Here is a 13,404-nt window from a genome sequence, read left to right as displayed (position 1 = left end):
ATTTGCTATAGCAGCATGCATGATAGGGGTATATACGTAGTACGCGGTGACGAAGCTAGAGCAAATAATACTCTGGTGTATTACTCATCGTACGTATAAAATTTCAAATATATTTGACTAAATAGCATTGTACTGTATTTTTTTTCCCCTGGTGCATGTGCGCCATGGAGAGTCAATAAGTACGTAGCTGTGTATAAATACTAGATTTAATTTTGTCACCTTTTTCTTTCGAGAGAGATAGTCATATAGCTACAGTAGTAGGATATGGTGGGAAGATATTGGGCCTGATCTTCTCGGAATATACTACACAGTGTAGCGGGTATATGACAATGAAAGTAGCAGGAATGAATGACATCATACTCCATAATAAGGGAGTCTATTCTGCAGTTAAAAAGGAAAGAGAGATTGGCACCCAACCGCTTATTTTAGTTTTGTGATTAAAATAATATGCAGAGCTTACTCGATGAGTCTTGAGATAAATTTAATTTAATCCGCAACATGAACTGAATTTAGAAGCTTAATTTCCTCCATTTAGAACAGTATCCAGGATAGGCGCCCTATACCTGCTCCTGCATGACATTGTATGGATCGGAGTAGTTTTCATCCGTATATCTGAAAGCAATGAAGAAAACGATGGTTCACCTCACAGAGAAAGTCTGAGGACATGTTTGTCTCAACTTTAAATTATGGCTTTTAACTTTTACAATCTGAAACTAAAAAAATAAATATTTTTATAGATTTTTATAATCTGCTTATTGGATTAAATTGCAGCATGTTGCTGCATGCAGGTATGAACATGAAGGTGAGCTAGCAGCTAGGTAGCGGAATTAGGGCCTGTTTGTTTGAGCTTCTGCTTTTGAGTTTTTCTAAAAAGTTGTGTTTTTGGCTTATCTGAAAAGTTGCTTTTGGAAATAGGCTGTTGACTTCTATAATAAATTTTTAGCTTCTCAGCACATAGCTTCTCAGAAAAGCACATCTCAGCGAGCTTCTCAGCTTTAATTCATTTTCTTCAGAAGCAGACTTCTGACTTCTTCAGAAATCACTTCTCTGGAACCCCGCTTATTCTGATTTCTAGCTTCTGACTTCTGCCAGTAGCAGAAACAAAAAATAAACAGAAACTTAGTTTGCTGGGCTGCACTGCACAGACAGGTCCGGAGAAAAATCCAACCAGACATGCAGGCAGGCATCGGTCTTTGTGTCACATTGAACAACCTCGTTAGCTGCCTGCTATGCTCTAGGGCAAATTAAGAATCGCTGGCTGTTCAATCTTTATGAGTTTGAGCTGGAACTCATCAATCAACACCGCAGGATATATGTATTTGCCTTTGTGACCGAGATGCACGTAATTGTCAGGAAATTTTGCTACTCCACAACTTAAAAGTTAGGTAGATCCGGCCGGCAGTTTGATAATTTGTTGGATCGTTTCCTGTCTCTAGGTTAAAATTTATGTTTGTTCCAACTTGGTCACAGGGGAATCGGTCCCTTCAGTTTTCTCTCGAAATTAATCAACCACGATTTCTAATTTGTGGGGGCATATACCAACTTAATTACAGTCATCTGGTAGATTAAATACCAGCATTAATAATAAGTTGGTTCCAAAAATTACAGTGCCTGTACTGTCTGGTACAGCGTATTCAGGTAGGTATAGCGACGAACGTTGGTGTGTACCGTGTACGTGTTGGCTGCTAATTGCCTTGTTCATGTGGGGTACGTACTGTACCTGCTTAGCAATGCAAATCCGTTGGCTAACCAACTACGTAGCCGTAGTACTTCATATCGATTAAGCCATGTGTTATTTTGGTGAATGTTTGTTTAGTGCAAACTAATTACAATTGCCCATGGCTGCCCTTTTTAATTATAATTATTTTGCTACGCGTATCCTTGACCGGAATAACTGTTATTATTTAAAAAAGATCGATGGTACAAAATATAATGCACAGCTTCAAGCACTGTTCTCTGCTTAATTTGTGCGTCTCGCAAGAACGAAAAGGCCACAGTGATGTCTACTGTTTGACCCCTAAAGTAACTCAACAACAGTGTATTAATATTATAGTCCCAAAGTCTCATACAGTACAGACACAGTTCACTCCAACTATGCATGCATGCTGGGCTGTTTAATTAAGCCGTCCTCTCTCTTGGAGTAATTTTTTTTACCTGTATTAGACATCGGAACCACTGTCCATTCATTGCCCCAGGAGCTGCTGATTCTCTTTAAAATTCGTCTACTGCTAGTACTTACATTGTAGTTTATTAGTACTATTATTCTTTGGAAATTATTACTGTTATTTTGGTGAACCCATGGAGTAACAACAGCGTAGGAGGTTTCTTCTCTTTTTTTTTGGAGGATTATTTTTTACAGTGTAGGAGTGAATCAAGTACTGGTAGTATTAAGTTGCATATTATATATACTGCTGATCTGATTATGATGACATCAATCTTGGCAAGTCGTGTCCCTATAATTAAGCTTGAATTGCTTACAGGGAATCCAACTGCAAAATTAAACGTGCAACTTCCACAAACTATTTCAATTTTTTCTTCTTGAGCAATTATCTCAAATAAAGTTAGCTGCAGAAAAGATAATTATTTAATTTGTCATATTTATAAGGAAATGAACGCCTTCCTTCACCTGTCGCTTCTTCATATATTTCCCCACTCTGAAGCAAGCCAAGCCCACTGAGCTTCTTCCAACAACCGCCCGCGCGCCATGGACGTGGCCATGGCGCTCGCCATCCTCTTCTTCTGCCTCCTCCTCCTCTCCTCCGCCGCCATCGCCTTCCTCCTCATCCGCCTCTGCCTCTGCCGGCCCCACAACGACCCCGAGGCTCCATCAGTACCACCACGGCCTCATCAGCCGCAGTACGAGCCGACCTTACTATCGGAGCCGGAGGTTCCATCCAAGGAGCAGGGAATCAAGGAGGCGTCAGCAGCGCCGCGGCGGCTGACGTGGCGGGAGGTGGAGGCGCTGACCGGCGGCTTCGACGAGGCGGCCGTGGTGGGGCGGGGCGGCTCCAGCACCGTCTACCTCGCCAGGCTCCGCGACGGCTCACCCGTTGCCGTCAAGGTGCACCGCTGGTGCGGAGGAGAGCGGCGTCTGCGGGCCTTCCGGCAGGAGCTGGACCTGCTCCGCCGCCTCCGACACCCGCACATCGTCGCCCTCCTCGCCTACTCCGACGACCACGGTGCGTGGCGTGCTCACATCGTCTTACAATTTACTCTTCTGTGTGTTCCCCCCTACTTTGCTTAAACTTATTTTTCTCCGTTTTTTCTGCACGTCAATAAATCATTCAAGCTTTGACTCTACGCTTACGTTACTTCTTCTGCTTGAAGCAAACTTTTTATTACATTTTTTCACGATTTTTTACATCGCTCATACTTTATTAAATACTCTTGTTTCCTTACTTCTCTATAGCTTCTTAATTACTGCTCCTCTTTTCCTTTTTCTTTTTACAATTAACTACTGATCCTCTTAGCTTCCATGTTAGTGATGACTATCAGTTCATATATAAGCATTAAACCTTTGCTAATTTATGCTGCTAAAGCTATATATTATCTACCACTTGTTGGCAGAAGTTAAACGTACTATCTTGGAATTGGTATGACATGCATTATTGACTTGTGCTTACACTTGGTTCTTTAAATTTGTAAGTCATGATTAAAGAAGGCTAGCTTATGCTATGATCAATAGCAACCAAGAAATGGACAGCTAATTTTTTTTTCTTGCGGAACCAGGCAAGAGCTCTGTCGTTTCGTTTCATATTAAGAGAGGAGCTGCAAAGTTTTTTAATTTACAACATGCCCATCCTACCTGGTGACTGTCCAGATGGCTCATATATGTAACATTTGTTCCCAAACAACACTTAAAGAAAAAAAGAATAAACACATAACTATAGAGGGAAGAGGGCATTTCTCCTCTTATTTACATCTTTTTTTTAAGATCAAAGCCCTCCTTACCCGGTCTTCATTGGAGGCTTTACAGGGGAATGTGCGGGTGGGGGATGATCCCTCTTTGGAGCTTTGCTGCCGGGCTCCTTGCCAATTCGTCTCTTATTTACATCTTCCAAAATGATATCTCTCAGCTCGCCCAGTTGCCTGGCAAATTTTGGACAACTAATAAGCTTTAGACTCGAGTAGTGTTAGTTAAGAAAAAAAATGTTGCAAGGAAAAGGTTTTGCTTAATTACACCAATGAATTGCACGCGTGACTTCACTTTACTCCGGCACTCCCTAGCTACCTAACGAACGAGAACAAAGGCTCACCGCTGCAGCCTGTATTTATTTATTATTGTACGGTGATCGACCGCACCTGTTTCAAACCACTTTACTGTTTCATTCGTTTCGTCAAAGGAGAAAGCTTGGTTTTCACTACGCGGTTAAAACATGCAAGCATGCTAGCTCGTAGAAATTAAACATTTTTACAGAGCAAGCTGTGCTATTTTTTCTTCTTCTTCTTCCCATCCTGAAAGAAATTTACAGTGCACACAGCAAATTGTTTCACCTAGTTATCATATACGGACCTAACAGCTGAATGGTAAATGATTGTTACTGCAGAGGATGGGGGTGCACTGGTACTCGAGTACCTCGCCGGCGGCACGCTCGCCGACCGCCTCCACGGCGCCACGGCCCCTCTGCTCTGGCCCCAGCGCATGCGCATCGTGCACGACGTCGCCCAAGCCCTGGAGCACCTGCACGATGCCTCCAGCGGCGCGCCTCCCGTCGTGCACGGCGACGTGTCCGCGTCCAACGTGCTCCTCGACGGCCGGGGGCTCGCCACGCGGCTCTGCGACCTGGGCTCCGCCTGCGAGGGCTTCTCCGCGGCCGTGGCGCCGACGCGCGCGGCCGTGGGGTCGCCGGGGTATGCCGACCCGTTCTTCCTCCGCACGGGCATCGTGTCCAAGAAGTCCGACGTGTACAGCTTCGGGGTGCTGCTGCTCGAGGCCATCACGGGCCTGCCGGCCGCCGGATCCGGATCGGACGGCACGGGGAACCTGACGGCCCGGATACTCCCTCGTGTCAGGACGCAGGGGGCGGAGGGGCTTGTGGACAGCAGGCTAGGGGAGGCGTATGACGTGGAGGAGGCCGGTGACGTGGCTAGGATCGCCGTCGAGTGCGTGGCGGCGCAACCGGGGCTCCGGCCGACGATGGCGCAGGTGCGGGCGGCCATCGCGGAGAAGGCGGCGAGGTCCATTGCCAAGGCTGATTATGGTCATCATATACAGCTGAGGAAGCTGCTGGAGCTCACATGATCGACGGAACCAATGTTATGGCTTAATTTTTCATTCTTCATTCTTCTTTTTCTGCGTCTGTTTTCCTAGTAAAGTAAGTAAAACGGATTTATTGGTCTTCATGCTTAAGGGTACAAAGATGGCCAACTGGTAAGAAAATCACTGTGTATTGGAGAGGACTTGAAATTGACTCGAGTCAAATGTAAATATCGATTTATTTTGCGTTTTCTTCCATAAGAGTGAAGTTTGTCTGGCCCTGCAGGGTATTATTATGCCAAAATGCGTTGTCTCAAACTCCAGCTGATAGACCAAATGGATTTTCTTTAGAAATCAGTGCCCAATGATTCAGTTATGTTGTGCCCATGTCATTCAAGTTGTGATCAAAAGCAGAAGCAGTTTTGGAGGGCTTATGAATTATGATTCCATATGATCGCTAAAAGAATTGAAGACAAGAGGTGCTGCTGCAATCATAATCTAGTGGTCTCTGTGGCTTTGCTTTGCTTTGCTTTGTTTGTGGGGAGATTCTCCAAGACTGGTCCTGCTCCTGCTCCTTCATGGAAAGGATTTTGGTAGTACTCTACTCGGTAATCTAGTGTTGGCAGGCAGGCAGCAGAAGATTTTCCAGAACCACAGCATGGAAAAGCTTGGAAAATAGAGGCCGGCCTAGCAAAGGAAGATCACAAGACGATGGTTTGACTCAGGAGGAAAACAAGATGTCGAACATGGAGTAAAATGCTATTCCTCAAAATAAATAAATAAACAAGGAGTAAAATGCACCACAGCTGCAACTAGAAAAAGTTGACCATTAGGAGTGTACATACTCATTGGATACTGTATTAATTACTTGCACAAATCATAAGCAGTCGCAACACAAGACAGATTATTAGTCAAGTAAACTCTTCTGGGTTGGCAGGATGGATCAGAAAACCATCATATGTTAGGATACATCTCAGGTTGAAGTAGTTTCTACATCACAGACTGCTTGCCATGTGCTATGAGCATCAATAGTCGCAGCCCAATACAGAAAGGATACTCATCACACCAACTTCAAAAAAGGCATGAGAACACCAAACGGCACAAGCCTCTGATCCACTTATATGGAGCTGGATTGCCGGAACTATGATCACTTTCAGGCTTTCAGCACGTCTAGTGCCCTTGGCTATTCAGAACTATAGATACATTATCTTTGTCAAAACTCAAACGCTTCAGACTGACGCATTTAACGCAAATTTGCAATTTTCATCTGAGAATAGGATGTTTTGTTGCATCCGTCATATCGTGTAGAGTATGAACTTCAATGTCAATGTTACAGGACCGATTACCAATACAGAAAATTGCAAGCAGCCAACAATGTTGACGGGTCAAAGGATTTACAAAAGAGATGGTGTCAGCATTTTTCTTTCTAGGAATTGGGCGATTGTTTTAGATTATGATGCTTTCCTCAACTTTGATGTGGGCGATCTTGCCTGTTCTTTACTCTCTTCATCTTTGCTTTGAACCTCAATTTCAATATCAATGTCTCCACAGTGTTCAAGAAGTTGCCGACTGCCATTACCACCAGCAGGATCCCGCAAACTACAACCTAGCAGATTGGAAAACATGGTGTAAAATTCAGTTCAGGACAAGTGTCATACCAATGTAACATCTATTAGAGACAGTTTGACTATAGCTCCATCACCACCTATTTTTTATTTTTTATTTTCAAATATCTAGCAAAGGTATCTTCTTTAGAGGACCAAACAAAATCCCAAACAGCAATAGATTTAATCGACAACAGAACAATCTGACATTCAACTAGGAATAGTGAAAACTATCAAGTTATTCTTGCCTGCCATTCGGAGGCAAGACCATGAAAAGCTGTCTGAAGAAGCAATATTCCAACATATGCTTCAAAACCCTGTGAACATGGGAGTATCCAAGATCAAGTGAATCAGTGCAACATAGAATTAATATTATGTCCAATTATAGACATATAATTTAAGGATGAAGAAGCAACAACATGAAACAACATATTATGGAGGGTTTAAAATGAGTAGCAACTAGGAACTGCCATGCTTTGAATTCACACTCCACAAACCTGTAATATAAAAAGGACAGGATATAGCAGCAAGAGCTGCCCCTCCACACCAGCTGTTTCTCCAGCGACGACATCCATCCTTTTAGCCTGCAAGTAATCAATTGCGAGGAAAGTTAGGTTGAGCTTAAGAAAGGTATTTAGATAATGATACGAGACAACATTGATTGGCGGGTTCACATTCTAGCAGTAAGCATTGCCCACAAAATTTCTTTTACGAGGGTTCACTATATGTATCTTTGGTACTAGTGCTACTAATGTATACAACTCTTAGCTTAAATGTAAAACTCAGAAAAACATCAAGTAAATTGGATTTCTCTTCCAGAACACCAAATGAAGATACCCATGCCTCTAGTTTAACGATATACAGGAACTTTTGCAAATCTGGTTAGACTCATGTTCTGGAAATACTCTGTGAGATATACCATTATATGAATCCAGGTTAAAAAATTCCAACGCTACAGAGTATATATTGATGATTTTCTTGAGTCAAGAAAAGACATTACCTTTCCTAGAGCTATTCGAGTGCGTAATCTTTGGCGCTGGTATCTATTCTGTAGATGCATTGCAATTCCTTGCATGATTGCCCAACGCAGGAAAAGTTGCACCCCTTTCTGCAAAAGATCATTATTAGAGCGCAGAGTTCAAAGATCTGTGAGTGCTCCCATGCGATGCCTGCTTCAGTGCCTCCCCCTCCTCCCCCCCCCCCCCCCCCCAACACAAAAAAAAGATCATATACCTGCTTGCTAGAACAATCAGGCTGTCCCTTTATCTCCCATGTAAGGCTGACAAGAGCCATTAGCATTGCTAGATAGTGGTGATATATCCACCTGAAAATACAGTAGCGATTCATGATAAATGAAGCATGCTTTGGAAAGAAACTTAACCAGAGAATTAAACTAAACCCGGGCTTTACGTGTTGATGACAGTTCCTTCAAATACTAATAAATTTTCTGACTTGAGCACACTTAAATGGACATGTGTTATAAATGGGCATTTGCAGTTAATTACTTAAATGCTGCAGCCAACAATTTTAATATCTTGCAACAATGACAAATCCTTTTAGTCCCAAGAAAGTTGGGGTGGGATAACAATTTTAATATCTTAAGCATTAAATTTTGGAACAGATGATCCCTTACCATGGGCGAATATCACTTCCATTTACAATCAATACATTCTCCCGCAAAGCAAAACTTGTGTATAGGAATAGTAACCAAGCCTGTAAAGTGGGAAGACACTGTTTAGACTGCTCTTATTGGACAATGCAGTGATGAGCAGAGTAAATATATTCCAGGTGTATCATAGTATCAACAAAATACCTGGTAAACCTGAACTGCCAATGCTGGGAGGCATCCATCCCATATCCACCATCTCAGTAGGAGGAGGGTAGATGGAAACAGCAGAAACATATAGGCGGTCCTATCCTGCCAATAGATTTGGTGAAACTATCAATATCATTGTGTCAGGCATTCTTATAGTTTACAAGATGCAATGTCAGTTCGGCCCCTAAGCTAAATTATATATTATTGGCATAACTTCACAACATATTTACCTGCATATAGCCCAGCATCACATGTTTCTGTTGTAACTAGATTTTATAACTGTATCACATGTAAAACAGGTTAGATGTTTCAATGGCATGACTCTCTGAGTTTTAACAACACTATCCTTATCTTGATAATTTGAACTTCTCTCTAAATTTTGCAAGCAGTGGCAGATTATATTTGACATACGTTATATGAGTTTTTGTCATAATGCCTATCAGAAATCAAAATTTACACCATCTGGAGAAATTGCTAGAATGCATCCTTTATCACACTAGAACTAGTCAATAATTTAAGCAGATAATGTTATTACTTCAATTTGCGATATCAATATCATATCCGAAAAAACTGCATACGTTTTCCAAAGGAAAGACATTGAAGAAGTATCTTGAGCGTACCCTATAATTATTGTATTCATCCTTGACTTTGAGCCTATCTTCCTTCCTCGCCAAACGCACATTCACAGGGCCAAGAAACTTCTTAAGGAACTTCCCTGCATGTTCAGAAGAAAGTATATCAAAATTTGTAAATCACAATCCATAAATAACAACTAAACTTCAGCTTGAAGCAAAATGGGTGATGTGAAACAAAACATATCTAACCATTTCCCTTGCTGGGGAGAAATAAAGCCACATCACTATCTGTGATTGCTACCCTGGCACGCTCCAATTCCTCCTCAACCTGCAGCAAGTACAAATGACATATTGAGGTGCTATCCACAGCAAACAAAAGCATAGAGGGATACATATTAGCTTAAAAGAGCAAAATAAAACAATCTTGAAATAGGAAATAAACATATTGGGAATTACAACGGAGTTAACACCAATCCCCCTTTTATGATCTGATTTTAATGCCATGTAGGTTGCGGAGATTATGATTGGCTAGCATATAGCCCTTCAGGTCACTTTAAGCCTTGAGGGCTTAAATGCTGCAAGGTGTTATCGGAACTGAAACCCACATATTAATCTGAAAGTTCAAACAGCAAACACATATGAACTGCATGATTGCAATGGGTGGAAGATCAATGCAGCACATGAGCCAAGAAATTCCGAACACATCAAAATATATTCCAGCTCCGTGTAAACTACCATATTTCCAATATGACAGCCCATCGGACCAAACAATTAGCTTGAATTGACTCAAGTATTGAAAACTCGTCTTATTGAGAAAAGGTGGCCCAACTTGTGAAAACCACAAGCTCCAAGAATTCCTAAATGATGGGGCTAAGATGGAATCTAATACTCGAACTGTACTCATAAGTAATCATTCGGCCATTCCAGAGCATCCAACATCTCGACGACGACCGCACCTCATACTCCGATGGAGCTAAGAAGATATACCTAATTAAAAGCCTCCGGACATCCCCGTGAATCACAGCAGACGAAACACATGATGGGATCGCGGCTAAAATTTTGATGCAAAAATTACGCATAAATTTGTTTTGCAGGCTAATCGTGATCTGAAGCTAGTAGGGTTCAAAGTTGAAGCCAGGCCGCGAGGCAAGGAGGCACTGTACAGAGAGATGGAATCGAGACCGGAGGAGTTGGAGGAGGAGGAGGAGGATAAAAGGCGACCTTTTCGAGCGTGGAGGGTTGGAGGCCGGAGAGCGACCCCTGGAGGAGTCGGATGTCCGCGTCGAGCGCCGTGGCGCGCCGGCGCAGCGCGTCCTCGTCTGCGGTGCGGCGCGCGACCAGGGCGACGGCCGCCTCCCGCAGCTCCCGCGCAGCCTCGGCCACCGCCGCCGCCGCCTCGAGGCCGCGCGTGCCGCCGTCGCGTGACATTACGTGTCGCCGGCGCCGGGGGTGCGGTGGAGGAGAGCAGAAACTTCTCTTTCGTTTCGATGTGGGGCGTGTTCGTGCGGTGTGGGTTTGTGTTACACGTCACCTTCGCCCTGTCACTGGCTAGTGGGCCCCACCCAAAATGGTCAACAAGCGAGCTCTTATCTTCTTTTTCTTTTCTTTTGGATAATAAATAATGCTCCCTCCACCCATATGCTTCTCTTCTACCATATACAGATATACTCCCTCCGTGCCATCAATATAATCATCAAATAATGGGCCGCACGCCGTCCCCTCTTCATTCATTCAGACGAGGAGGATTTCATACGATTGCAGTTCTTGTTTGGCTGCCCGGATGCACACGGCAGTCTGCAGCAATTCAGCAGCGGCATCGCTAGCTTGCATTGGATCGAGAGAGCACAAAGTGGTTGCATATTCAAATATCGAAATTAATCAACATCAAGACAGCCAAACACATTTATCACATACCACAGATACTTAGAGGATCTTGACTCATCTAGATAAACTATATGGAACATCCACGTATCACACGGACATCAAGGCAGCCAAACACAAACTGTAGGGAAAAAATTAGATTAAGAACAAACAAAGACTTTATGTGAGAACGTGAGAACTGAATTTTTATAAAACCTATATTAATCAGGAATTTTATATTGCTCCGGCCCGGTTGCCTTTCTGATAAGCTTCTCTTTTTTCTGATAAGATGCAACACGCCACATCACCCTCCACTCCCCTGCCTGCAGTCCAAATCACCATAGCCATTTCCAAGAGCATGCAACAAGATGATGCCATCCGTATAAAGCAGTAGCAAGTACTCGCCCACACTTGTTCTGTTGTTCAGTTCACTGGCACCTCCAGCCTCCAGGCCCATCAACACAACACAACCAAGATGCAGCTCAGCTGAGCTTAGCCAGGCCATGGCGATGGCGCCGCAGGGGCAGGAACACGAGCATGCCCACCACCCGGAGCCTAACAAAGCCGCGTCCATCGCCACCAACAGGTGGGGGCCCTACTCGGGCGCCGGCGACTTCGCCAGAAACATGGCCGTCATCCTGGCCGCCCTGCTCGCCGCGCTCGCGCTGGCCCTCGCGCTCATCGCCGCCGCGCGCTACCTGCTCCGCCGCGGCCGACGCGGAGCTGCTGGTCGGCGCGGAGACGGAGAGAACAACAACAACGCCAACGCGGACCCGGAGAAGCCGGCCGTGGAGCCGCCTCCGGCCCTGGTGTACTCGGCGGCGGGGACCAAGCTGGCGGGCGCCACGGCGGAGTGCGCCATCTGCCTGGCCGAGTTCGTGGACGGGGACGCCGTGCGTGTCATGCCGGCCTGCGGGCACGGCTTCCACGCGCGCTGCATCGAGCGGTGGCTCGCAGGGGGACGCCGCTCGACCTGCCCGAGCTGCCGCGCGCCGGCCGCCCCCCGAGCCGGAGGTAGCCAGGCCGAGGCCGCAGCATCTTCAACTTGAACGCCAACTGCTTCTGCATCTTGTTGTTGGCAAGTGTTGTGTTCTTGCTATGCATGTGTAAAAAATTTTCAGGAGAGAAAATCACATTATGTTCATTTCTCTCTTGCTTAATTACTACTCGATCTTCATGCATGCTTAATTCAAGTTCTGACCACCAGGTTTTAATTTGCTCTTGATTTTTGTCATAAGTGTTTCAGCCTCAAATCATCGATCAAACAAACCAACAAACAGCAGTGCACAGTAATCAAACAAATTGAAGGCATCAAACTCAAATCATCCATCCATTTTCCTCCCAAAGCTTTTACTTCTTTTACTTCGCATTTGGGTCGACATTTAAAGTATATTGGATGATTTCTCTATTTACTCTTGCAAATCTTTCGGCCACCATACGAAGACATCTTCGTTATTGCAAAGGAATTGTGCCATCCTTCGCTCAGCCTCCTCTGTCATCTCAGCTCCAATAACAACTGTTGTGTCTGGCCTATCTTGACATAGCAGCACCTTCTTGGTTTGTCCTTCAGGTGTAGCCTTTGTCACCCGCTATGAATGTAGTCGTTCTTCACATTCCTCAGGTTTCATCGAAGGCTCTGCCACTACATAAACATTTTACCTGCCTGGAGTATTTCCTACTTCAATCCTATGGGCCATTTGTTGATCTCAGAATACTATTATGACACCTCCAGGACCGGGTATTTTCATGCGCAAGTAACCATAGTGTGGAATTGCTCCGAATTTGTTCAAGATTCCTCGCCCAAAAATTGCATTATAAGGATAGGTTATATCAATCACATCGAAGGTGATATCCTCCGTCCGAAAATTAGATCCTTCGCCAAAAGAAATCAGGATCTCTATTTTTCCCAAAGTGTTAATTATTTTTCCCCCAAAGCCAAGCAACGGGGATCCAGCCTACCAAAGGTTATTTCGCTGCAGGCCCAACCTATCAAAAGCATCGGTGAAAATGATGTTTGCCGAACTCCGACCATCTATGAGGATTCTGTGCATCTCATTTCCTAAAATGTTTGCAGTGATGATAAAAGCATCTGTATGCAGGTAATCTAGCACCCTAATGTCTTCTTGTGAGAAGGTGATTGGTACATGAGACCACTTTAAATGGACATAAGTAGGGCATACACTAACATGGTTAACCATTCGTACATACTCTTTTCGCTGTCTCTTTGATTTAGTTTCCTGACTAGATCCTCCAGTGATTGCCAGCACAACATTGAATCCCTGGGTTACTGTGTTCACCGACCTGCAAGTTTCTTGGGGGGGGGGGGGCTTCAATTGCTGGCCTTGGCGGAGG

At 44.4% G+C, this 13,404-nt stretch overlaps 3 protein-coding genes across 3 annotated transcripts; 2 read left to right on the top strand and 1 right to left on the bottom strand.

The window, feature by feature from the left end:
* The first annotated feature begins 2,607 nt into the window (after window positions 1-2,607).
* Window positions 2,608-5,449, top strand: LOC133918191 (salt tolerance receptor-like cytoplasmic kinase 1). The gene is made up of 2 exons (XM_062361936.1): window positions 2,608-3,179; window positions 4,548-5,449. Exons 1-2 carry the CDS (start codon window positions 2,705-2,707, stop codon window positions 5,240-5,242), a joined length of 1,170 nt encoding a protein of 389 aa, XP_062217920.1. The 5' UTR covers window positions 2,608-2,704; the 3' UTR covers window positions 5,243-5,449.
* Window positions 5,450-6,381: 932 nt separating this feature from the next.
* On the bottom strand, window positions 6,382-10,698 carry LOC133918192 (uncharacterized). Its single transcript, XM_062361937.1, has 10 exons — window positions 10,414-10,698; window positions 9,442-9,520; window positions 9,238-9,332; window positions 8,615-8,719; window positions 8,435-8,514; window positions 8,035-8,125; window positions 7,802-7,909; window positions 7,299-7,385; window positions 7,050-7,118; window positions 6,382-6,803 (listed from the first exon to the last, which is right to left on the bottom strand). Exons 1-10 carry the CDS (start codon window positions 10,618-10,620, stop codon window positions 6,663-6,665), a joined length of 1,062 nt encoding a protein of 353 aa, XP_062217921.1. The 5' UTR covers window positions 10,621-10,698; the 3' UTR covers window positions 6,382-6,662.
* Window positions 10,699-11,301: 603 nt separating this feature from the next.
* Window positions 11,302-12,255, top strand: LOC133918193 (RING-H2 finger protein ATL79-like). The gene has a single exon (XM_062361938.1). The coding sequence runs from the start codon at window positions 11,556-11,558 to the stop codon at window positions 12,099-12,101; it is 546 nt and encodes a 181-aa protein (XP_062217922.1). The 5' UTR covers window positions 11,302-11,555; the 3' UTR covers window positions 12,102-12,255.
* The last annotated feature ends 1,149 nt before the right edge of the window (window positions 12,256-13,404 follow it).

Source organism: Phragmites australis, chromosome 5 (genome assembly GCF_958298935.1).
Source record: "Phragmites australis chromosome 5, lpPhrAust1.1, whole genome shotgun sequence".
Lineage (NCBI taxonomy): Eukaryota > Viridiplantae > Streptophyta > Magnoliopsida > Poales > Poaceae > Phragmites > Phragmites australis.
Note: the sequence above shows the minus strand (reverse complement) of the source record. Positions and strands in the feature narration are given on the sequence as shown.